This window comes from Pleurodeles waltl, chromosome 3_1 (assembly GCF_031143425.1).
Source record: "Pleurodeles waltl isolate 20211129_DDA chromosome 3_1, aPleWal1.hap1.20221129, whole genome shotgun sequence".
Lineage (NCBI taxonomy): Eukaryota > Metazoa > Chordata > Amphibia > Caudata > Salamandridae > Pleurodeles > Pleurodeles waltl.
Window position 1 is genome coordinate 1,305,616,896 of NC_090440.1, and position 23,523 is coordinate 1,305,640,418.

A 23,523-nucleotide genomic window follows, 5' to 3' on the forward strand; every position below is an offset into this window, starting at 1 on the left:
GGTGCGCTCTATGAGGTTCCTGGTCCTCTTATGCGCACTGTTGTATTGCCTCTCTGAATCATTGCTGGGTGTTAAAAATGGAGTCATGATCCATGGCCTAAGAGCATATGCACTGTCACCTGTTGGGCACAAAAGTACACTGTTAGGAAGTCCAGATAGTCGTGCACAGTGACCTGTGTGTATGTCTGCAAGGTGTATGCAGCTCTACCTAGGAGGTATCCGTCTCCAAACTCCCCACGTTCCAGGCGTTGATGTATCCCACTATGTCTAAAAATGTATGAGTCATGGGTACTGCCTGGAAACTTAGCTACGATGTCCGTGATGATGTAATGGGCATCACAAACAACCTGTATGGTGAGTGAGTGGGTACACTTTCTGTTGCGGAAAATATGTTCCAGATTAGCGGGGGGCATATTTGAATGTGTGTCCCATCTACACATCCAATTACATGGGGGAAGTGGGCAATGCGGTACAAGTCCAGCTTCGTGCTGTTAATTTCTGACTCATTCCTTGGTAAGTATATGAACTGAGACCTGTGCGCTACTAAGGCATCTAGGAATGCCCTGAGGAACCTTGACACTGCACTTTGGGATACCCCACCTGCCACGGCAATGACCCCCTGATAGCTCCCTGAGGCCAAGAGGTGCAGTGCGCATAGTACTTGCACATGCGTAGGGATGGCGCAGCCACGCAGAGTCTTGTGTTCTAGCTGTGGTTTTAGTAAATCTATGAATTCTAGAATGGCAGCGCTGCTAAGGCGGTATTTATCATAGATCTCCTCTTCAGTTTGCTGGAAAAGGGTCTGCCTTGTTCTATATATCTTCTCCTGTCTGTGGCCCCTCCTCCTCCTCTGCTGGGCTGCGTAGACTCTCCTCCTCACTGCTATCAGGTATATGTCCGCCATCTTGAGTGACCCAGATGCCTTCTGGGTCTCCTTTTAAACTTTGGTAATGGTTACCACCTGCTCTGAGTTAGTGGTAAATGCGACTTGCAAACTGGGCTTTTTGCGACTAGTCGCAATTTGCGAGTTGCAATTGCATAAGGTTTGCGACTCGCAAATTGCGACTTGCAATTTGCGGGTCGCAAAATGGGGTCGCAACGGATGCGACTCGCAAACGGGTCCCATCGCTTTTTGCGAGTCGGAAATGGGCTTTTTGCATCCCATTTCCGATTTTGCACTGTCGCAAATTGCGAATGGGCCCGTTTGCGAGTCGCAAACGTTTGCTACATCTGGCCCTAAATTCCCATTTTTAAATAATGATTTCATATTTTCTGGCCACTCCCCATGTCCTTCCTATATTCACTATAAAGTTGTTTTCCTACAGGTGTGGAGATCTCTGTGACCATGGTAGGAATCTCCTCTGTGAAAAGATAGGCGATGAAGAGCTTTCCAGACATACTTTTGTAATTTGCATTTTCTAATAGGTCAGTGGTACTATTGTAGTACCACTTTTGTGAAACATGCCTAGCGTTTGTAAATGGAACCCATTTAAAAAGTGATTTGTTACGCTAAAAATCTTGTGAGTATTGGGCCTCCCCTATCTATGCTTGACACCACTGTCGCATTTAAAAATGTTTTTATGATAATATCTCTAATTTTTAATGACTGCTTTATTTTTGAGTATTCAGTTACTTTATTGTGAGTTCCAGTTTTGGCACTGATGGACACAGATGCAGATTATGCAGTTTTGGGCTTGATTTAGAAATCAGCGGATGAGTTACTCCATCACAACGGTGACGAATATCCCGTCCTCCAAAATCTAAATCCTATTATGTGTGGTGGGATTTAGATTTCCGTGGACGGGACATCCGTCACCGTTGTGATGTATAAATCAGGCCCTTAGGCTTAATTTTTGGATTGAGAATCGAGAAGGTGAAATGTTATCATTTTTAAGTAGATAAAACAGTCACGCTATCTTGCTTGAGGAAGCAATGCGCTACTCTTACATCGCCATTCCATTGATAATGAATAAAGGGTATATCTGTATAACAGCAGATACCTGTAGGCATGTTTATGTAGTCTGGAGCACCCTTTGCCAAATCTCTACTAAGAGAGATGGGCCTGTTTTTAGATAGATGATGGCTAAAACAGGCATTCTACTGCTGCTACCTTAAGAATTCATATAACAGCTGCTGTATTTTTAATGAAACGGAGCAGTGACTGGATTGGGAAATTGATATCTCTCATTTACTTAAATGTATACAAATAAAGCATCCTAAGGCAATCGGTTTCCTAGCAACGAACACATATGCTTCTTTTGTAACTGAGGGAATGCATTGTTCTTGTGACCTTATGATTGGAGTAAGCAGTATTTTGTCATCTTGCCTGAAGAATTGACTTCCTGTCCCAATAGAACGATTAATCATATACCAATATTAAGATTTTGGATTAGAGGGAATGATGTCTGTTAGTCCAGTTCTAAAACTGCGGAAAATATTTTAAGCCCCATTTTTCTTATCTCTGAAATTGCTCGACAAAAGAAGCACAAACGTTTAAATAATCTCGACAAAAAGAGCCTACAGGTCCTAATACTTTAAATATTTTTAGGATTTTTGTTTACCTTTGTATTAGGCAAGGCGCTAAACAGGGTTTTTAGAGTGTAGTTTATGCATTTATTTTAACTGTTAATTTTTGTTAGACTTTTATTTTGTTTGAACTGTGTTGAGGTCTAAAAACAAACAAAAAAACAGATTTGAGGGGTAAGAGGTACACACAGGGCATCGACTGTCACCCCTCTTATCTATGTAGCACTGCCTGAATTACCTTTCCTATCTAACAGCTTTCACAAGTTCCATGTTGTCTCCCATTGGCAGTAAGCGTAGACTTTTCTCTGTGTGCACTGCAACTTAGTTTGGGAATCAGTTTGTCTTCTGTGTAAATATGATGCATCGAACTCAATAATAATTTATTTCGGCTTATAAAAAAACATAAAAGTAGTACATACATAATTAAGTTAAAACGTCCGGTCACACACAATTAATAAAATGTTATTAAAAAGAGGGCATGAAAGTGCATGTTTAAAAAGCAACAAGGAAACTACAGGACAATCATATCCGGGAGACTGAAGCGCACTGATACAGAATACCATGGACCCGACAATAACCTTTTAATCTCATTGGGCACTTTACTCAGTCTTATGCTCCAGTCCCAAAAGAGAAACCTCGATGCCTCAAACACGTTTTGTTCCTTTGTGTCCTATTTAAAGAGTATGTGGGCTTCCCAAAAATGGACTGTGCCGATAAATCTACAGAGGGCAACAATCCTCCTGCTTCATGGCAAGTCGTAGCCTGGCCAGAAGAAGAGGAAATGCTCCTCTGTTTCCTGACATTCCAGGCAAAAGGGCACTGGGATAGTTAAGATCTTGTCTTATCCCATTTACTTGTGAAAGATCTTACAGGAAAACAACCAACCCCAAATTTGATATATAGGCTTTTAGTTCGTGGTGGTCTAATTCTGCCTAAATATGGCTCATTTATGTTGGAACAATTTTCAGTCATGCTCCCCATTTTTCGAGCATTCTTAGTTTGCAGAAGCATTACTTTCCAGAAGACTTGCTGCAGCTTTGTAGCTATGGCTTTATTCAGTGTGTTTGGGCAAAGCCACACTTCCTCCTTTTTGATAGTTTCTCAAAGCTATTTTATCGTCATTATCAAATAACTTTAATTCGATCGTTAAGATCATAAAAGTTGTACATACATAAATTCGACATGCTGGCATACAATCAGCCATAAAAAATTAAATATTTTCCTATTTTCGTCTATGTAGGCCATAAAAAGAATTTAGGACAGATTGAAAAATATATTAAAGAAGGCTAAAAAGATAAACGGCCTGGTCTTAAATAGACTAAAACCTTCTTTTGCCGGTATATGTATACACAGAAAACATCAATGCCAAATGCTGCAAAAGCCAGAGCATAGGACGGGTGCTAAAAAAGAGAAATTAACTATTGCTGCTGGAACATATAAAAACATTATCAAAAGCCACTAGCTAATTGACATAACATTTTTACAGATGTAAAACATCAATCAGCTCCCCTGTTAAATAATACAAAGGAAAAAAATAATACACCTGTTAAGGAATAATAACATGCTAGCATATGTAACGAAATTCAATTAATCAATTAGAAAACCATGGGCCAATGTTACAGGGTAAAAGATCAGTTTGCGTCACCAAAAATGATAACATATAACCCAGGTTTTACAGCAAGCTTTTAGATCGCATCACCACCTCAGCCAAAAAGGACCATTATTCTTCGGGTTCTTTAGAAAACAGTAGGGAATTAAACTCCCACCAACAGTGTTATGCCTTTATAAACAACAACTGCACTTGCCTTGGATACACTTGCAACGTCTTATCCGTACAGATAGCAAATATTTGGCAACAGAGAAGACCACCACTCTAGGATCCTCAGTGCTGATACTTCTAAAGGCCTCCATGCGCAGCCTAGTACCCAAGATCCTACATAGTGGAGCCAACCATTTTGCTCTCTGGGTGCGCTACAAAGGAGAAAAAAATAAGTTATGGGGGTGGTTTCAGGCACCTCAGCACAAGCAGGACAAAAATTTCCTCTGCCAGTGTCCGGCGTCCACTTGCAATTGAACTGGTTAGTTGGTGGGGTTTTGCACCTAAACAGAATATACAGTTTACGGGCCAGGGCAGGAGTAATTTCATCAATAGTGGGCTTGTAGTAAAGATAACGTTTACATCTAGAAACTCTGTTTTTAAGGCACCTCTGCACTGAACTACCTTTTGGGTGGCAACAAAGTCCTTTTTATACATACTTTTGAGGACAAACACATCTCTACTGAAGAGGCTCAATACTTCTCCAGACCCAGTTTCCCTGAAAGATCTTCCATACACTTAATCTATGGAATTTTATTTACACCTACTGGAGACATTAGATCATTGAGGCCTACCCTATAGGGATTGAGGGTGGGGAAGTCCAGAGGCAGAACCAGAACATCAAGAGAAGACACTCTATCTTATGGAAAATACTCGTCTGGGAAAAATCCAGACTCATTGGAATGAATGAAGTGCTAGCTGGAAGTCCCAACAGGGATCTAAGAAGCGTGTTTTGAGCTAATGACAAACCGTTGACATTTGCACACCCCCAGATTTCTGCTTCAAACAGAGCTAACCTTAAGGATTTTACTCTGTAAATCTCAAATGCTGGTGCCACTCTCTTGGAAGATGTCCATTGATGTATCTTGGTAATAGTTGCCATGTGGTAAATTAGCGATGTATGGGTTTTTGGGATTTGAGTAACCCTGTTTAAATTAGGTGTAAGTCTTAACCCCAAGTAGTCAAAAGAGAACACCTGATCAATTAGAGTTTTACCAACATACATTCTTAGTTTCTGTTATTTTGTTGAACACAGGGTGAAATAACATAAGTTTAGTATTTGAGCTATTGAGCTCTAATCCCCTCATCATAAAAATCATTAAAATTATTCAGCAGCTCCTGTAAGCCCCCAAGCCATTTAGAAAGTAAAAGAGTGTTGTCAGTAAAAAGTAGAGCTGGCACCCACCGGTCCACCATTTTAGGGGAGTCACACCCATCCCTGCTTAAGTAATCAACTACCCCATTAATGTGCAACAAAAATAGGATGGGGGCAAGGACACAGGCTTGCCTTGCACGATTAATCCTGAACGGCTCTGTGAGTTGGCCACAAGCTCCCCACCTAACTTGTGCATGATTGTCCGAGTGTAACCTAATCAGAATGTCTAGAAGACTTGCAGGAATGCCCATGGCCTCCAGGACCATGCACAGCTTGCCTCTAGGGACCAGGTCTAATGTAGCACGTAAATCAACAAAGGAAACATAAAGGTTGCCTAAGTTGATTACTGACATCCTACAGTAAATACAGGTGAACTGAAAAAACCTGGTCGATGGTTCTAATGTTACTTCTAAAGTCCGTCTGAAAGTCAGAGAAGAGCTCGTTCTCAGTGATTCAGTCCTTTAGGTGGGCAAGCACCTGTTTAGAGAAAAAGATTTGTATAGAGAGTCTAGCAAACTAATGGTCCTATAATTCCCTGGTTCTTTAGATTCCCCTTCTTGAAAATAGGGATGATATTGCATATCTCCAGGAGAAGGCAATTTTCATCCCTGACAAGATTGCGTTTGATAGGTGTTTGATATAGGGTCTTTAAGTTCCAGGTTTGTCAAATCAAGTCATTTGGGATTCTGTCTGGTCCAGGGACTCTACCCGCGAGCCTCCCACAAATGGCTTCTAAGGTCTCACTTAATTCAAACTCAAGTACATTAACAGAGTTCAGCTTGGTAACTGGGAAAGGCTGGCACCCTTCCTGGTCCATTTCAGTATAAGTTGTATATAGACTACTAAAATGAATAACCCATTTCTGTAGTTGGACCCAAAATTCCAGATTAGCCTTAGGGCCATTTGCACAAACTGAGACTATTTCCCAGAAATGTCTGTTTTCCTTAGATAGCATTGCTACATTGAGGCTATACCAAAGGCCATTCTCCCACTCCTACTTGGCTTTAGCTATTTCCTTCCTACAGGACCCTACATCTCTGCAAATCAGACCTGCATTTAGATCTTCCTGCTGCTAGTAATTCTGATTTGACTGCCCTGCATTATTTGGTAGATACTCAAGTATATTAACAGAGTTCAGCTTGGTAACTGGGAAAGGCTCGCACCCTTCCTGGTCCGTTTCAGTATAAGCTGTATATAGACTACTAAAATGAGTAACCCATTTCTGTAGTTGGACCCAAAATTCCAGATTAGCCTTAGGGCCATTTGCACAAACTGAGACTATTTCCCAGAAATGTCTGTTTTCCTTAGATAGCATTGCTTCATTGAGGCTATACCAAAGGCCATTCTCCCACTCCTACTTGGCTTTAGCTATTTCCTTCCTACAGTACCCTACATCTCTGCAGATCAGACCTGCATTTAGATTTTACTGCTGCTAGTAATTCTGATTTGGCTGCCTTGCATTCTTTGGTATATCACACAGTCTCTTTATTTTTGCTTCTAGCAGCTTTAATATCTTTAGATAAAAGCTGCCTAGTTTGGTGATATATTTCTTGAAGCATTATCAGAAGTGAGTGAACTCTTTGCTCCAGGAACAGGAATCAAAACCTTCCACTACCCCCTTTAACCTGCTGAGGACCGCTTCAAGGGTCAGATGGAGTTTAACCACCCAATCCCATTTACTATTTTACCATTGTTTGTGATGGAGATGGCTCCAGTATATGGTTTCCTAATATTGGGGTATTTCTCTGCCAGACGGCCCTCCAGCGTCATACCGAGGGCATTGTGGTCACTCTCCATCCTATATACTACTATTATGTCTAAAGAAATAAGGCTAAAGGTTTACATCGATCAAGAAATAGTCATCCGACTCATAGGATCTCATCGACTAATTGTTGGCCTACCCCTCCTAAGCTGAGGGGGTTCTACCATATGCATTGCACAAGTTACAGTTTACTGTAAAGGCGAGAACGTGCGTGGCTCTAGATGACCATTTTACAGTAGTAAGATTAATCGGAGGGATCTTTCACTGTCCATCTGATTCCACAAGAAAATCGGGAGGGATACAAGTCAAAGACTCAAAAGTCATATTGAGGACCCCGGCCGACATTAAGTGACTCAAGCTAACTGTCTCAAGAATTGCATTTTCCAATATGCTAAGCAGCACTGTCTTACCCTTGTTGTTTTCCATCCTACTATATATATTGGAAATCCCCAAAGGCTTACTAAATGAGAACACCATCCTAATAGCTATAATATTTAGCGAGTCAATATAGATATGACTAATTGAGCATTGTAGTGAGGTCTCAACCCAGATAAGTAGACCCCCTGATGGTCTACACCTACCTGAATGGACAGCATAAACAAGAAACAGCGTAAACCCATTCCTATGGACGCCATGTCTCTTGTGATAGACATATATCATAAGCATCAGTAAATTGACCCCAGTCAGTTTCTGAAAGCTTGCTATGGATCTCTGCCACATTCCAAAACAAAATCTTAATTTCTTTGGGGGTAATAACAGGTAATCTATTGTGATCCCCTAGGCTCAGTTGCTTATCTGGAAAGTTGCAAAAAGATGCAATATTTGTAATACCCAGGGGAGGTTCTGTGGCCTTAGCATCTCGGGCTGGACTACCCTTTCTATGGTCAAACACAGGACCCTGCCCTTCATGAAACAAAAGCAGGGGTACACTTAAAACCTCCAACTCTTTGTCCACTACCACTCCACCCCACCACTCTCTCCCATAAGGATTCTGTGGTTGTTATGTACTCCCTGTGAAATACTTCTGTTCTTCTCCTTGAATTTGATGGTTCCCTGCTCTTTTAAGAGGGCTACACTTGCCTGGGGTGAGTGTACTTCTGTTGGCCCTGAGCCTCCGTACCTAATCAACATTTTGGTGTTAGCAATACTACAAGTGCTTTGGCCTGCAGCCAATAAACCCTCCACTAGTGCTTTGTCTTTAAAGACTACCAACTCAGGGTTCGCCTCCCAAGGAATCCCTCACAGCTCTAGATATATCACTGCTAATGACTGAGTGGCAGTGCATAACCTCCCAGAACCAGTGAGTGACTTTATTGATAAGAGAGTCCTCATATTCCCTAACAGTTATTGACAGCTTTGGAACCTGGGTTAAATAGGCTGCTGAACTGTGTGATACTTCCTAACTACCAGAAGATATCCCTTTGTGTACTACCCTCCTAGAATACTGGAATATGGGACCAAAAGATAGAAATCTCTCAGGGTCAAACCAGGCCCCATCTCCCTACCCTGTCCCTAATCCATTTAACCACTGGGATCATTCCATGGGTTCCTCGAAATTGCCTGGTTGTAAGCTCTAGGAAAGTCACCCCTCCCTCAGTCACATCCACAGGGAGAAAGGGGGGAGCAGTATTAAGTGGGGAGGGTTGAGTACTGCAGGAATCAAGGGATTATGTGCACATGTAGTCATAGCTCGGGGCTCCTGATATCCCTCCCCCATTACAAACCGCACCAAGCACTACATGGGAGCCCGCTACATGATTGACTGGGTTCAGGGGCGATGCTCCACCAACCCTATTATCTAGCCTTGCATCTATGTTTTGGGGAGTAGATACTTCCTCCCTTAGCCCCAAATAATGTCAAGCAATATTTCCAATGTTGTTTCATTTGGGCTTGATCCTGTATTTATAATCACACCCAACTCTTTGCATGGTGGACCATCCACACACAGAGGGGAGTAATGATTTTGACATTCAACAGCTGAAGTGTCTGGCTGCATAGATTGGACCCTCCCAGGGGAAGCATTACACACTAGAGGCCTATGCAGGTTATCAGAGGATATCGAAGGTGCTACACAAGATGCTTTTTTTACCAAACATTTGTGGTATATGCTTTTTTCCTTTTAATAACTGAGGAAGAGACGGGTGAGGGTGTGGTTATGGGAAGTACAAGTGGGAGAGGTCGAAAACTCTCTTCACAGTCAACCAACAACTTGTCAATCCTGTCAATAACCCAATTTTCCCCAGCCATTTTAGGAGTTTTTTTCACTTTGGCCAAGTCAGCAGCTCCCTCCAGGATCTTCTTTTTCCCCATCCTAAGTTAGATGTATCACAATAAGTCCCCTCACCACCAAACAAACTTGGGGGTTGGTAATTGCCTCTAGGCAATTAGTAGAACTAGAAAGATCTAGCCCTGCAGGGATTGCACAATGCAAGAACAATGGTGAAGCCTAGCTTCTTATTATCCCTGTAGCAGAAAGGGAATACACAGTATGACAGGTCAGAAAGAAGGCTGGAAACACCATAGCACACCACTGGGCAATAGCATTTACAGGCAATGTCCAGGAGGTAATAAAATACAAATACCAGTTTAGTCAAGGAGATCAAGTGACTCTTGCAATAAACCTTAGAGGGGTGGACCAGCCTAGGCTCCTCCAGGCTCAGACGAGCATGGATGGGCCCGCCCTTGGCCCAGACTTTGCCCAGGCATGGCCCAAGTGCGTCCTGCACACTGGGATAGCCAAGGTGCCTTTGAGTGCCATAGGAAGAGGTCCCCACCCCCTTGAAACAGCAGTCAGTAACCACAACTCCTAGCTGGTTGGTAGATGGGAGATTGAGTCCCCAAAAATAGTAGAGGTCCTAGAAGGTAGAGCACCCAGGAGAATCCCCTTGATGTGACCCGTACAGCTGGATAGCCAAACGACAGGAAAAGGCTCTACCCCCTTGAAGCAGTAGTCAGCAATCATGCCTCCTGGCACATTGATAGATGGGGGAATGAGTCCCCAAAAACAGCAGAAGTCCAAGAGGGTAGAGCACCCAATAGAATGCCCTTGATATGGCCCTCGCAGTGGGTTAGCCAAGGTGCTTTAGAGCACCATAAGAAGAGGCTCCGCTTCTTGAAGCAGCAGTCAGCAACGTGCCACCTGGCACATTGGTATATGAAGGAATGAGTCCCCAAAAACAGTAGAGGTCCAAGGGGATAGGGCACCCTGAAGAATGCTGTTGATGTGGCCCGCTCAGCGGGATGTCCAAGCAAAAGGAGGAGGCCCCACCCCTTGAAGCAGCAGTCAGCAACTGCATCTCCTGGTGCATTGGTAGATGAGGTAATGAGTCTCCAAAAACAGTAGAGGTCCAAGGGGGGAGATAACTCAGGCAAATTCCCTTGATGTGGCCCACACAGCAGGATAGCCAAGTGATAGGAAGAGGCCTCACCCCCTGGAAGCAGCAGTCAGCATCCGCGCCTGGTCACATGTTGGTAGATGAAGGAATGAGGCCCCAAAAACAGAAGAGTTGAAAGGGGTAGACCACCCCGGAGAATGTCCTTGATGTGGATATTTTATCTGCTTGAGCCATTGAGTGCATATGTTTTTGTCAATACTAATTAACTCTCCTAGGGCCTCTCTAAAGGATACCAGTTCCGGAGTCATCCATGACTGTACCCAATAAAGTAGAGGTTTTAGAAGCACCACAAGATACATCTTATTTAGATCCAGGTCAAGGTATAATGGAATAAGGGGAAAGTTTTAGGGCAGGCTAAACACATGACCTAAAGAATTTATTTTCGATATGGATAAGTGAGGACACATTGGCACAGCCCCAGATTTCTGCCCCATATGTGGCTCCTCTCAGCACAGTTGTCCGGTAAATCTCAAGAGCTGGTTATACGCCTCCACTAGAAGTGGCTTTATATTTCCTATATTTTCTAGTTACGGCTGATGCTCTTTGCCACATGATAGCTCTGCTTTTGTTTATCTGGGGGGTCTTAGGAAAGATTATCAGCCAATCTTACCCCCATGTGATCAAAGAATTTTACTCATTCAAAGGGTGCCCCCTCAACCAACATACTGCCTCTTAAAGATCGATGGTCATTCAATGCCATGAATTTAGATTTTGACAGGTTGATCTTTAATCCCCTCGCGGAACAAAAATAAGTAATTCAAAAGAGATTGAGGCGTAGAGGGGTTTGTGAGAATAAGAGGGTGTTGTCTGCAAACATGATGTAGGAAGCTCGTCCTTTATATGGGATGTGATTACCGGGTAAATGGTCCAAGGTTTCCCTAGTGAGTGGATAGGGTTTGCTATGCAATCCCAAAGCGCTATATTTAAGTATTTAAGGGTAGTGTGGTCGAGCAGCCTTAGGCTTAACCTAGTGGAGTGCAAGACATTTACAAATACACACAATAGTTAATAAATCAGACATGCAACTCATAAAAAAAAATAGTAGGTATCTTTATATATGTTTAGGCATCAGAAAAAAATGGTTTAGGTTAGTACCTTTTTATATAGGAATTCTTTTCATTGTAAAAAGTGAAAAGAGTTCTGCAATGTTATCCTGTGGAAGGAAAAACAAGCTCTGCAAGCAGGGAGAGTACAGCAACTTACACAACCAATCTCCTGGGGTTAAGGAGAGTAGTGTGCAAGGTCTAAGGCCGCACCCACAGTACACCATCAGCGGCAGGGGGGCGTCTGGGTGCAAAGTGCAAAACAGCTTTGGATGGCCAATGCGTTCCTCTAGAGATTGGTCACTGTGGAAACAGGCTGGCCAGGAGACTAGTCAGGCTGATCCAACATCAGGGCTCAGGCCTCATGATGCTTGAGCACGGTAGGCACCTTTGGTCCTCTTCTCCATGGTTTGGGGTGATCGGTGTAGAGGTGTCCTTAGGTGTTCAGTTATCCAGACTGGAGCAGTCACTGTAGAAGGGGGCTGTGTGCTGAGGCTGCAGCTGTCGTTGAAGAGTCCAGAAGGGGTGAAAACATGATGGACTTGGATTATGGAGGGCTGGGTAACCTTGTTGACACCGATGGCCCACTTCAACATGGGTCAGAGATGACAGATGCAGTGGTGACTTCAGATGTCAGATTTTGGTTGTTCCAGAGGCTTCAGAGTCCCATCTTTGAAGTTTATTGAAGAGCAGGTCCGCTGTTCATAGAAGGTCTGGAGTCTTTTTCAAAGGCAGGCAGTCCTTCTGGATTTCTGGAGTCAGAGATGCAGGATGAGTCGCCTTTTGTGCAGAATTCTTTGAGTGATGCAGACAGACCAGCAGGGTTAGTACCAGGTCAGCTGCTTTTTTCTACTCTTCTGCTGTTGCGGCTTTTCAGTGTCCTTGGTCTTCTTAGGTCATCAGGATCTGCTTCTCTGGTGCCAGGGACTCCCGTAAATACTGAATTTAGGGTTGCAAAGGGTGTGTAGGGTTGTGGCCAATGGGCTGCTGACTCTTAGGGTCACTACGCCCACTGTATGACCACTTCCTGTGGGAAGTAGGCAGAACCCTGTCCCAGAATTCCTAGGTATGCCATTTCAAAGATAACTACCTCTAAAGAAATAGTGCCCACCTCGCAGTAGCCCACCGAAGGAGTGGTACTTGCCTACATGAATAGTTAATTTTCCAACCAGCCCAGGTGCCAAATGGACTCTTAACAGGGGGTGGGGGTGGCAGGGTTCTCTCCTGTGAGGTCAGCCAGATTTGCATTTCAACGGGGGTAACCCTTTCAGGTTTGACACCTTAGGAAGGGTAATCAGCAGGTCATCCTGTGGGAGGAGGTTTTACACCCTCTTCTAGAACAGGCTTTTATTCTGGGCCTTCTGGGAGCAGAATGCTCTCAGCGAAAGGGTCAGAACCATGTATCTGGTGACAGGCTGGCAGAAACTGCTCAGTGAGCTCACTAAAGGCTGGTAGGGATACAGGGGGGACCTCTAAAGTACCCTCTGGGTGCATGTATCGGTAAGACTGGCATCAGTGTGGGTTCACCAATATGTGATGTTTGATGCCGAACGTCCCTATCTTCAATGAAGTCATCATGTAGCTGGGGAACTTGTATTGACTAATGTCCAAGACGTGCATTTAAAATGGTTTCCCTGGTCACTTACTATGTCTGAGAATTGACAAAGACATAGCAGGGTATATCTGCTTGTGCAGATATGCCCTTGCATGCAATAAAATGCATCATGTCTTAGGGCTGTAAGGCCTGCTAGAGGGGTGACTTACATATATTGTATGCAGTGTTAGGGAACATGGCATTCAGGCTGTGTACCATGTTGTGTTCTCACATTTGTCTGCACCAAGCCACACAGCCTGTCATGTGCTTGGTGACGGGTCCTTTAGGGTGGCACAATTTGTGCTGCTGCCCTTATGGACCTTCTTTAGTACCTGAGACCTTAGGTACCGGGGTACCATTTGATAGGGGCTTACAGAAGGTGCTAAAGGTTTTGCCAATTGGGGATACAACTGTGCAGTTTCAGGAAAGAGATCTGGCACTGAGGACACGGTCAGCAGGAACCCAGTGCTCTTTCAGTCTAAATCATATCAGATACCAGGCAAAAAGTGGGGGGTAACCATGTCCAAAAGAGCCAGTTTCCCAGACATGAGAATTGGAGTGCTAATGTCTACGGATTTTGGCATGTCATGGTAGTGTTTGCAAACCACTATACTGCTCCATTGATGTATAAGCCGGACAACATGGGGACAAGCATGCACCTTTGTCTTATTCCACAATTAATAAATATCCTATCAGTAAGTTCCCCACCCATATTCCACCTAACCTGTGCAAGGGTCTCACTAACCTATTTTCAGGATTCTTAGGAGGTCATCAGGAATACCATAATTTTCAATCACCCTCCAGAGATTCTCCCTGGGCACAAAATCAAAACTGTCCTCAGATCCATAATGGCCACTTATATATGGTCCTGCCTCAGGAAGACATTTTCCAACACATCGTCCTGAAGTGGAACACTTGATCCAGGGTACTGACCTAAACTCTGAAACCCGCTTGGCTATCTGAGAGAATGTGATTATCTGTCATCCATAACAGAAGTCTCAAAAGTTCCTGTCTACAAGAGATCTTTTGATTATTGTCGATCAAGCTTATCGGTCTGTAATTAGGAGTGTCCTGCCTCCCCTCCTTGTAGATAGGTACAATAGGGGTGCCCATTAGGATGCCTGGAGGCCCCCTCTTATAATGGCATTTCCCAAAGTGTTCAACTATGGGACCCAAATTTCAGGTTGTGACAAGTACAAGGAATCTATGGGTGCCATCAGGGCCAGGTGCTTTCTCCCTTTTCATCAAATGCAATGCCTGCGTTCTTTATTCAAGCCCTAAAACTAAGGGGATACTTTCCCCAATCACAGCCTCTTCCTCTGTATGGACTGTAATAAGATCATCTATCAGCTGCAATGGGTCATTAGACCATTTACTATACATTTACTATAATTGATCGACCCATGCATCAGGTTCTACAGTCCAACTTATGTATAACCATGTCTGCATTGTAGGTTTTACTATAATTCACACCATTAGGTTTTAAAGCACCTTGGCATAGACAAGCATAGAGAAAGGAGGTGGGGACAACGTCTGAGCCCATATTTCTGAGCTCAGGCACCTTTCTCCCTACATGCACATGCGTCCTCAAACAGCAAATTAGTGGATTTGTTTGCACAGACCATTACTTATTCACCTTTGAGATGTAGCACAATAACAACTGTGGATCCAAACATCACAGAATTCCCCATCTGTGCTTAATTTGAGCCAGTGACTTCCGGTACTCACCACCAGCACTTAATTCCCAACACAGGTACTAATGACAGTCCACCAATGGATGGTGGTTTGTGTCTAATTTTGGGATGAGCATAACAGTAGTGTTTAATAATGCAGTAGATATTAAATATTAATAATACCTGCCACCGAAGCTATTCTCAAAGCTCTTAGAGACCTGAAATAATCTCAGTTATAGCACTTGTAGGAGTGCAATGGTTAGTAGGTATGCTGGTACAGTTATTGGCAGCGCTGGCAGGAGCAATAGGTTGTGCAAGTTACAGTGGTCTCCTGAGAAGGGGCCCTTGAATGCACTTTTTTTTGTTTGTTTTTTACAACTTAAGCACTGATCTTCCCGTGTCCACGGCAGGAATGTTGGACACTACAGTCTAAAGGAACAAGATTGAGGGGGAAGTGTTTATATAAATTAGATACAATTTAAAATAATTAGATCTCAATGTCCAATATCTGAGTGAAGCCTTATCTTGGCAACTCCCTATCTTTAAAGAAGCTTTGTGTAGCTTGTAATTATATTTGAGTTATTCCTTTCTTCACCACACGTTCAAGTCCAACCCTCCTCCAAAATTCTACCTCTCCATTCTCCCCTCCTTCTTCTTTTCGTTGGGCTGCACGTTCACACTCTGGTGAAATATGGTGGTAGAATGGAAGTAGCAGCAGAGATAAAACATAAACTTAGGTAATTTGTATGGTTTTTTTTCCACTCTTCAAATCCTTACTTGCCCTCAAGATGGCCTCGGTGGCTTCAGAGGCCTACTGGCATCAGAAGAGGTGTTATGGCTGTTATGTAGAGAACCCTAAAAAAGTCTAAATGTTGCCAATAAAAGTACATTTAATTTCAAGTTCACCAAGAAAAGCTTATGGCCCCTCATCCATACTCCTCATGAGAGGCTTTTAGGTTCCAATATAGATATCCCATGGAGAGAAGTTGAATTATTATACACTTCATACAAAACAAGCATTTGCAATGTGATGGGTCTTGCGTTTACTCGATTTAAAGCTATTAGATTTGTAAACTCCTAACCAGACTTTTCTTGCAACATAAACTGAAAAGTAAAACAGTTTTACATAAGCGAGCTGACGGCCACCATGAGCTCAAAGCAAACACACAAAAGGAAACAGAACTTCACTCGCAGGGAAACGTATTGGCAAAAGTGCAAGTAACCTGCAAAAGTGCAATTATCCATGTCGCCAGCAAAAGTGCAATTATCCATGTAACAGCGTCGATGTCATGCAAAGTGCTCTAGTACTGCCCAGCGAGATCGCGCTACCTACGAAATAAAGAGAAAAAATTGTGCAGAAACCATACTGAAAACAGAGAGCCTTGTGTGTTTTCAGTAGTTTACCAGTGCGCAGGCATGCCTTTCACTAATTAAATTAAGCTAACTTTAAAAGGCAAGCGCACAGACCAACGAAACTGGTGGGCTTGACATGGGTGTGGTTACAAGTCCACAGAGAGATTACATCAGGGACGCTTTGCTCTCGACCCTAAAAAGGACAGGGCCTTGGGAATTTAGTTTTTTGTTTTTTTTTAACTTCGCAAAATTAGAAAAGTTAAAAAGAAACCAATAGCATCAGAAAATCCCTACTAAATTTTGGTTGTTGAGAAACAAGCTTTCAAAAAAGTACTTTTAGCAGGAAAACTCTTTCACAAAGAGTTATTTGAGAGAAAATTATATTGATAAACACTTTTTGGCAGAGTCCTCCGTGCAATATAATTTGTCAAAACTCACCAAACTATCTGAAGTTCAAATGTTGCTAAATTAACTAAGTCTTGAGGCAAACTTTAACCTTTGCCTACCACCATTTGGACGGTAGCTTGGGCTCAAGGGGAAAGAGGATACCTATATCATGCAGAAGGTGGAAGTGTTGGCGAAGACTGTATAGAAAAATCCTACGTCATGTTAAATAAATAGTGTTTAACAACCATTGGGTCTGGGATTGAGGGGAAGATCCCACAGATCTGAGACTAGTGGGTTGGATAGTTACGTTAAGGTTGGTGATTGTGGTAGAGAATATATGTATCATGGCTTCCTGTACTTAACGCAGTGTTTAATTTATGAAAAAATAAGTTCAGACTCCGAACGTTTTTTTTACAAGCCTGCTCCCAACACATATAACTGCAATATAGCAAGGCTGCCTATTTTTGATTGTACCGTAAGCCTCCTCCTCCTACCATACGCACACAGTCTCTCTTTATCTCACTCTTGTATGTTCTTTTTCATCCCTGCTTTCTTCCATTGTTGCTGTTTTCCTACCTTTCTGTTCCACCTCATTTCTCCTTTCTCCCTTTTCTGACTTTCTCTTTTTTTCGCGGTTTTGTGCTGTGCCAAATTCGGATGATGAACAGGTCCCAGCCCCTTAAATAGGCATCAGTGCCAACCACCTGCATTAACCCTCACAAATTATTAAGCACTGGGTACACTGCAAAGTCTGGCTGTGAGTTTTTATTGCACAGTCACTGGCAAAGTCATCACTTTTGCTAATGGATTCGTGCTGTGACCTTGAAGTCTTATGCACATTTCCTTGATGCTTCTGTTGTACTGAAACAGTAAAATATCTACCGTGCCTTTTTCCCCTTTAAACGAGCTCATGCAGACATTTCAAGATGTTGAGAGACTGGTGTGCAAAATCAGTTTTTCCATAGACACATCTGTAATATTAAGCCAATGAAAACAAACTTTTTCTTTCTTGGATATTATTTTTCGATGCCAACTCGGCGACTTCATTCTTTTCTTTGGAGTAGAGATTCCAGATCAGGGAAAATAATTCACTGCAGAATGTGCTTCAAAGTATAGCTTGCAGAATAAATTGAGTGCTTTTTGTTTTTCACCAGCAGATAACTGAGGATGGGGGATATTACGCTGGTCACCTCCACCCGTATTTCTAAAGCATCCTTGAACTTGGACCAATCGAGCATTAACACAGGCATCCCTACTGAAGCCCCAGCCTTCACACGTCCTCCCAGGAATATCCGCGTCCCCCTTGGGGGAACCGCAAGGTTTGATGGAAAGGTAAGACAAATTGAATAATACGCTTAAAAAAGACCGGCATGGCTATTTTTCAGATTTCTTTCAGATTTCTTAGACTGTCGTAGCTTTTCACGATTGTTTATTTAGAGGGAAATTGTCCATCATTTAAATTGCATTGAAATTGATTGACATTTACTAGCTGTCGAGATTAGCTGCCTTCAAGATACCTTCATTACATTTTACCAACCGGCCTCGGGCAGGATGAATTTCGTTTATAATTAGTGAACATCTTTGAGAAATGCCTGCCTTTGAGAGACAACATATTTGAAGTGGTGCTGCCCTTGGGTTATGAGACCCTAAACTTTCGTAAGGCTTAATTGAAGATCAAAACTGTCTTCTTTAGTGAGAATTCACATGCCCAGAACTTATCCTTTTTAAGTGAAAAATCATGATGGGGTGCTTGCACAGCTGTTGAACTTGGTCCTTTCTGCAGGGTCACCACAAACATTTGGCCTTGACCCCTCCTGTTTTCTGAATCCCATTGTGTTGGCTTTTAGGGACACAGGGCACTTTACCACTGCTAACCAGTGTTTGTCCTCACTCCAAACATGGTAAAATGGGTTTACACTCAATTGGAAAATTTAACTCACAACCTAGCAAAGTGGTACTACATGTACCCAGGGTCTGTACATTGAATAATACTAGTGGGGCTGCAGAATTTTGTTATGCCTCCCACATCACTAACTTTTTAAAACATGTATCTGGTCTGCCATTGCAGTCTATGTGCAGTTTTATACAACCATCTCCACCATGCAAAATAAACCATTAACCAACCCTAAGACTCCTTTTTAGGTCGAGCGTAAACGCTCAACCTCGTGTATAATTTTAGTATACTTCTTATGGTCTAAAGTGCTTTCATTTGTTGGTTGCAGTGTCCTTTAAAAATTCTTGCTGACTATTGGTCAATTATGTATTTTTCTCCTTCCTTTTTCTGTTTCAGAGCAGTGACCAACTACTGTATTATTCCACTTTGGTTTCATTATCTGTTGCTGTGACAGACTATTTTTGTTATTTTTTTGGGTGCTTCCCTTTCACTGTCGGTGTTTTAGGCTGGTAGCTGCTTGCGTTTTATTTCAGCATTCCATTCCTCCCATCTCCTCCCATATCGCTGACATTTGTTTTGGCTTTATTCCAGTGCTGTCCTCGTTTACCTCTGTCTCCTAAAGTAAGCTTATTTTACAAAAGAAACACCTGGTCATTTAGCTTACTGACCCCGAAAGCCACAATATGCCCTTTCTGCTAGAATGGAGCTAAACCTAGAAGCAAAGATGTGAAACTTGCTTAGCTTCGCATCACATCTCGAGTCTTCCTCTTCAGGCTCCCTCTCTGCCAGCACTCACGACTTCGCACACAGGGCATTCTTATCTTGTTCATCGGGGCCATAAATCTTCTCAGGCTGCTCTGCTCTTTGAAATGCGAGGCAAGAATGCTTGCAAGACTTTTCATTCTGTTAAAATAAAAAGAAAATACGTTTCCAGCCTTATTTTAAGATGTTTACACAATGTGAAGTAGTGCAGTCATCTTCTCATCCCGCCTTAAGTTCTTGTCATTTCTGATCTCAGTAGCCACCAGTGACCACCAAAACATGGCAGGAAACAACACAATTATCAGACAGGGTTGACCAATTTATGTGGCAAGAACAGTCTAGTTCTGAATTTACAATGCCAATAGCTCAAACTCAAGAAAATGTGAGACCAATTGCATTGCAAATGCTTGTTTAATACATATGTCATCCCTATGGTAGGCCTCAAACACCCCATAGGGCAGGGTGCATTTTATTTAGAAACCTGGAAATGTAACTTTAAGTTTAACCTTTCCTGGTAGTGAAAAATTCATTTTCACTACTATGAGGCCTACCTCTCTCATATATAACATTGGATTACATTTAATAATGGATATTTTTTGTTTGGGAACAGGTAGAAACTTTTGGTCCCTATTGAATTATGATTTAAAATGTGTGTTGATGATAAAGTCTTAATTTAGATTACAATTTTGAAAATTCCACTTTTAGAAATTTGGCATGGTGAGGGCTATCCTGCCAGAACGGGAGGGGTGTAGCTGTTCCCTGCCCCACTTAAACTTCAAAGGAGCTGCTTCAGCACACTTAGAAAGAACTTGACCCTAGGCTTTTGCCATCCCAGACATCTTGGGATCTGGGCAGGGAGGACGGAAATTACTGAACCACCTGTGGGGACAAAATTCCTGAAGTTTTGTCCACTTTAAAATTGGCACCAAGTATAAATAGTGGACCCTCAGACCAATTCTTTAGGACACTCCTGAATCTGTGAACGACTACAGAATGACTGCCTTGTACTACATAGGACTGCCCTGCTGCTTGAGGCCTGCTTGTTTCTCAGAAGACTGCCCTGCTGATTGACGCCTTTCTTGTTTCTCAGAGGACTGCCCTGCTTTTTGAGGCCTTCCTTGTTTCTCAGAGGACTGCCCTGCTACTTGATGCCTGCTTTGCTGCTTGAAGGAGAGAGGACCATCTCCTCGAAACTTGGGCTTACAAGAGTGACTCCAGGGGTCAGTTGGCTGACGTCCTGTTCTGATATACTGGGACACAACAACCTCCAGAGGCCTCTCTGTAGCTACCCAACTGACCTGCTGCAACTGGACCTGCCTGGAGTTTTAACTCAACTTTACTGAGCCCTGGTGGCCTCTACTGGAGTGAGTTCCTGATGCCCAAGAGGTGTCTCCCCAGGTCCTGGACCCCTGGTTGGCATCAGTTGAGCTCCTTCCGTGAAATCCTGAAGTTTTGAACTGTGCGCACCATACTTTGAGACAGTACGTTTTTTGGCAGGACAAACCTGGTCCCTGTGTCGGGCCCACACTCCATTGCAATCAGCCTGAACTTGTGACTTTGTCCCACTCTAGTGGGACCAGATACCCACAGTTAGTGCTATCTGCTTCTTGGTGATATTTTTACTTAATCCATTAAAGGTGCATGTCTCCGGTTCTACTAATTGGATTTGTTCCCATTTGATTTATTACATTTTTTATCTAGTTTTCTAAATTGGTGTGGAATATCTCTTGTGTTGTATTTTCACTTAATTACTGTGTGTGTGCTGCTTAAATACTTTATAGATTGCCTGTAAGTTAAGGCTGTCTGCTTTTGTGTGAAGCTACCAGAATGCTAAGCAGAGGTTAACTTAGTGACATTTGTGGTTCACCCTGCGAAGGATTGTGGCTGTTGCATGAGAAGGGTTAACACCCTCCCTCCACCAGTAACCTAATTTTTCACAATGGCCTTCTACTTTTCAGATAATTGGAAATATTTTGCTTCTAGCCTCTAGTTAGTAAAAATCAGTAAGTCTCCTCCGTCATTGAACTTGTGTCCTAAAGAGAGCTCAGAGTAGTTTGCTCTTAAGATGGAGTGCAGGCACCCCTTGTGGTTGGTTCTATGACTGTCCTTTGAGGCCTGAGAAATTATTTAAAAAAGAGACTTGAACATTTTAATGTTGTTTTTAGAAATGCTCTATTGAAGATGTTTTGTGGCAATCACTAATATTAAACATTGCAATGTGAGAACTTGTAAAATATATATTTGATTAAAGTTATTGGTGACTTTTTGACCAATCCAATTGGTCAACTTTACATATGTGCATGTACTGACCCTTTGAAGAAAGTCAGTAGATCTGCCTTGCTTAAAATGATACCTTTTATATTGTTACATGACAAAGTCAGCCGTGCACAATAGGGGGTTAGGTGCCTCCAGGGAGGTTGTGCACTGTGTTTGGCCTGTAGCCGGGTCTTGCACCAAACCCCATGATGTGCACTGGGATGAACATCTCTACTTTACCTAAAAAGAAAAATAGAAATTCACAAAAAAAAAAAAAGAAAGATAAAAGTGACATTATGGTTTGAAATTTTAATAATATCTTACTTTATATTACAAAAAACTTACAAATTCACTTGTGCCCTAAAGTAACTATAACTCATACCCGCACCCTGCTGCTCTGCTAACTGCTTTATACATTATGTTACTCATGACAGTGACAGATGACACATTCTGTGAAGACTTTGATAACATCATTGTTTCATTTGAAGTGACATAATTGATGACAACATTGTGCGTGGAGGAAGCATGGTTAATTGGGATAAATGAGATAAATATAACTGGTGAATTTCATTATATATATATATATATATATATATATATATATATATATATATATTTATATATATCTTAATTGTTTCCATGGGAAGTTTTTATAGTGTATATCTACTCTGGAACGTTGCAGCTTCTTGACAGAGAACTTCAAAAAAAAAAAAAGCCCCGGTGACCATTCGAGTGGGTCCTTAATGATAGCACAGAGTTGCTGAGAATCACAAAGGGCATATTGCATCAGTACAATGATTTGTTGTAGATTATAGAATACAGTGAACAAAGCAAGCATATTTCAATCATCTGCAAATATCGGGGGGAGGCAGAAACCGTGGGCCATTGAGTAAGTAAGCAATGGTTCCGAGTTCATTCCTGAAGATCAGAGGTGAGGGAGCTAATGCTAGCTTGGCAGGGCAGTGCAAGAGGAGTGTGTCTGGTGCGGAGGCTGGCTGCATCAACGTAACTTCCGCCGCTGTTATCGTCTGCCACGATAAAATATCCGTTGCAACTCTCTTGTGTCCATATTTATTCTGAAAAGAAAAGGCTGGAATTACTTACTTTTATTGTTGGGGTATCTCTGTATGCTGCAGTTTACACTGCGAGCACTTACTGCACGTGTAACTTATCTACTGTTTATAGTTTAATCTGGATATTTGAAAAGTATTTCATCTCATTCCAAGATCCCCCTTGTCTGTGAGTTGGAGGAGTCCAGTTTAGGTTTTTCCTTGCTGGCCGTGATCCCACAGTGTTTGAAGAAGGCAGCTGCTTCGAGTGTTGTCCTCCGGGCGCTGGCATCGCTCTCATCTGTTTCTGGAAGCCCTTTTAGATACGCATCTTAACCGTACATGCCACATGTTTGCATGCCTCATTTGTTAGCATTTCCTTGGGTTTCCGAGGGCGCAGACCTAAGAGATACGCAAGGATCCAATCTTCGTGCAGATTTTTATCAGCTGCCTCTCACGCCAGTCTTACCATATGCGACCAGGCTGAAGCCAATGCCCTAGCGGCTATGAGCAGGGCACAAGTCCTAAAAAAAACTAAGAGTGGAGCCCTAACGGATATCCATTTTTTATTACACTAATAGCGAATAATGGTTAATTTTTCACTATTAGAGTAATTAAAAATTGGAGTACAATTAGGTGGGACGTAACCTTCCCTAGGAGCCTAGGCATGCAAACAAAGAGAAAAAGTAGTCCAGAACCATACGTAAAACATGGAGCCTCGTATGTTTTCAATAATTGGCTAGAGCTCTTAGTGGAGGGCTAAACACTGGAAAAGGCCTGACAGGCCTGACGTATGCATGCCTTTCACTAATTAAATCAGGCAAATTTTAAAAGGCAAGCCCACAAACCAACCAAAG

The 23,523-nt window shown here is 42.5% G+C and overlaps 1 protein-coding gene across 5 annotated transcripts in view; it reads left to right on the forward strand.

Annotated features, from left to right (window-relative positions):
• The window catches only part of MYLK (myosin light chain kinase), a 1,681,938-nt gene that overhangs the window by 364,457 nt on the left and 1,293,958 nt on the right, over positions 1–23,523 (forward strand). For 4 of the 5 annotated variants that reach the window (XM_069224656.1, XM_069224654.1, XM_069224658.1 and 1 more), the window contains one exon: positions 17,860–18,037. In XM_069224656.1, the coding sequence (XP_069080757.1) occupies positions 17,873–18,037 (165 nt within the window). In that variant the 5' untranslated portion in view covers positions 17,860–17,872. The remainder of the gene's footprint in view (positions 1–17,859; positions 18,038–23,523) is intronic. The other variant, XM_069224655.1, reaches the window with a different exon arrangement.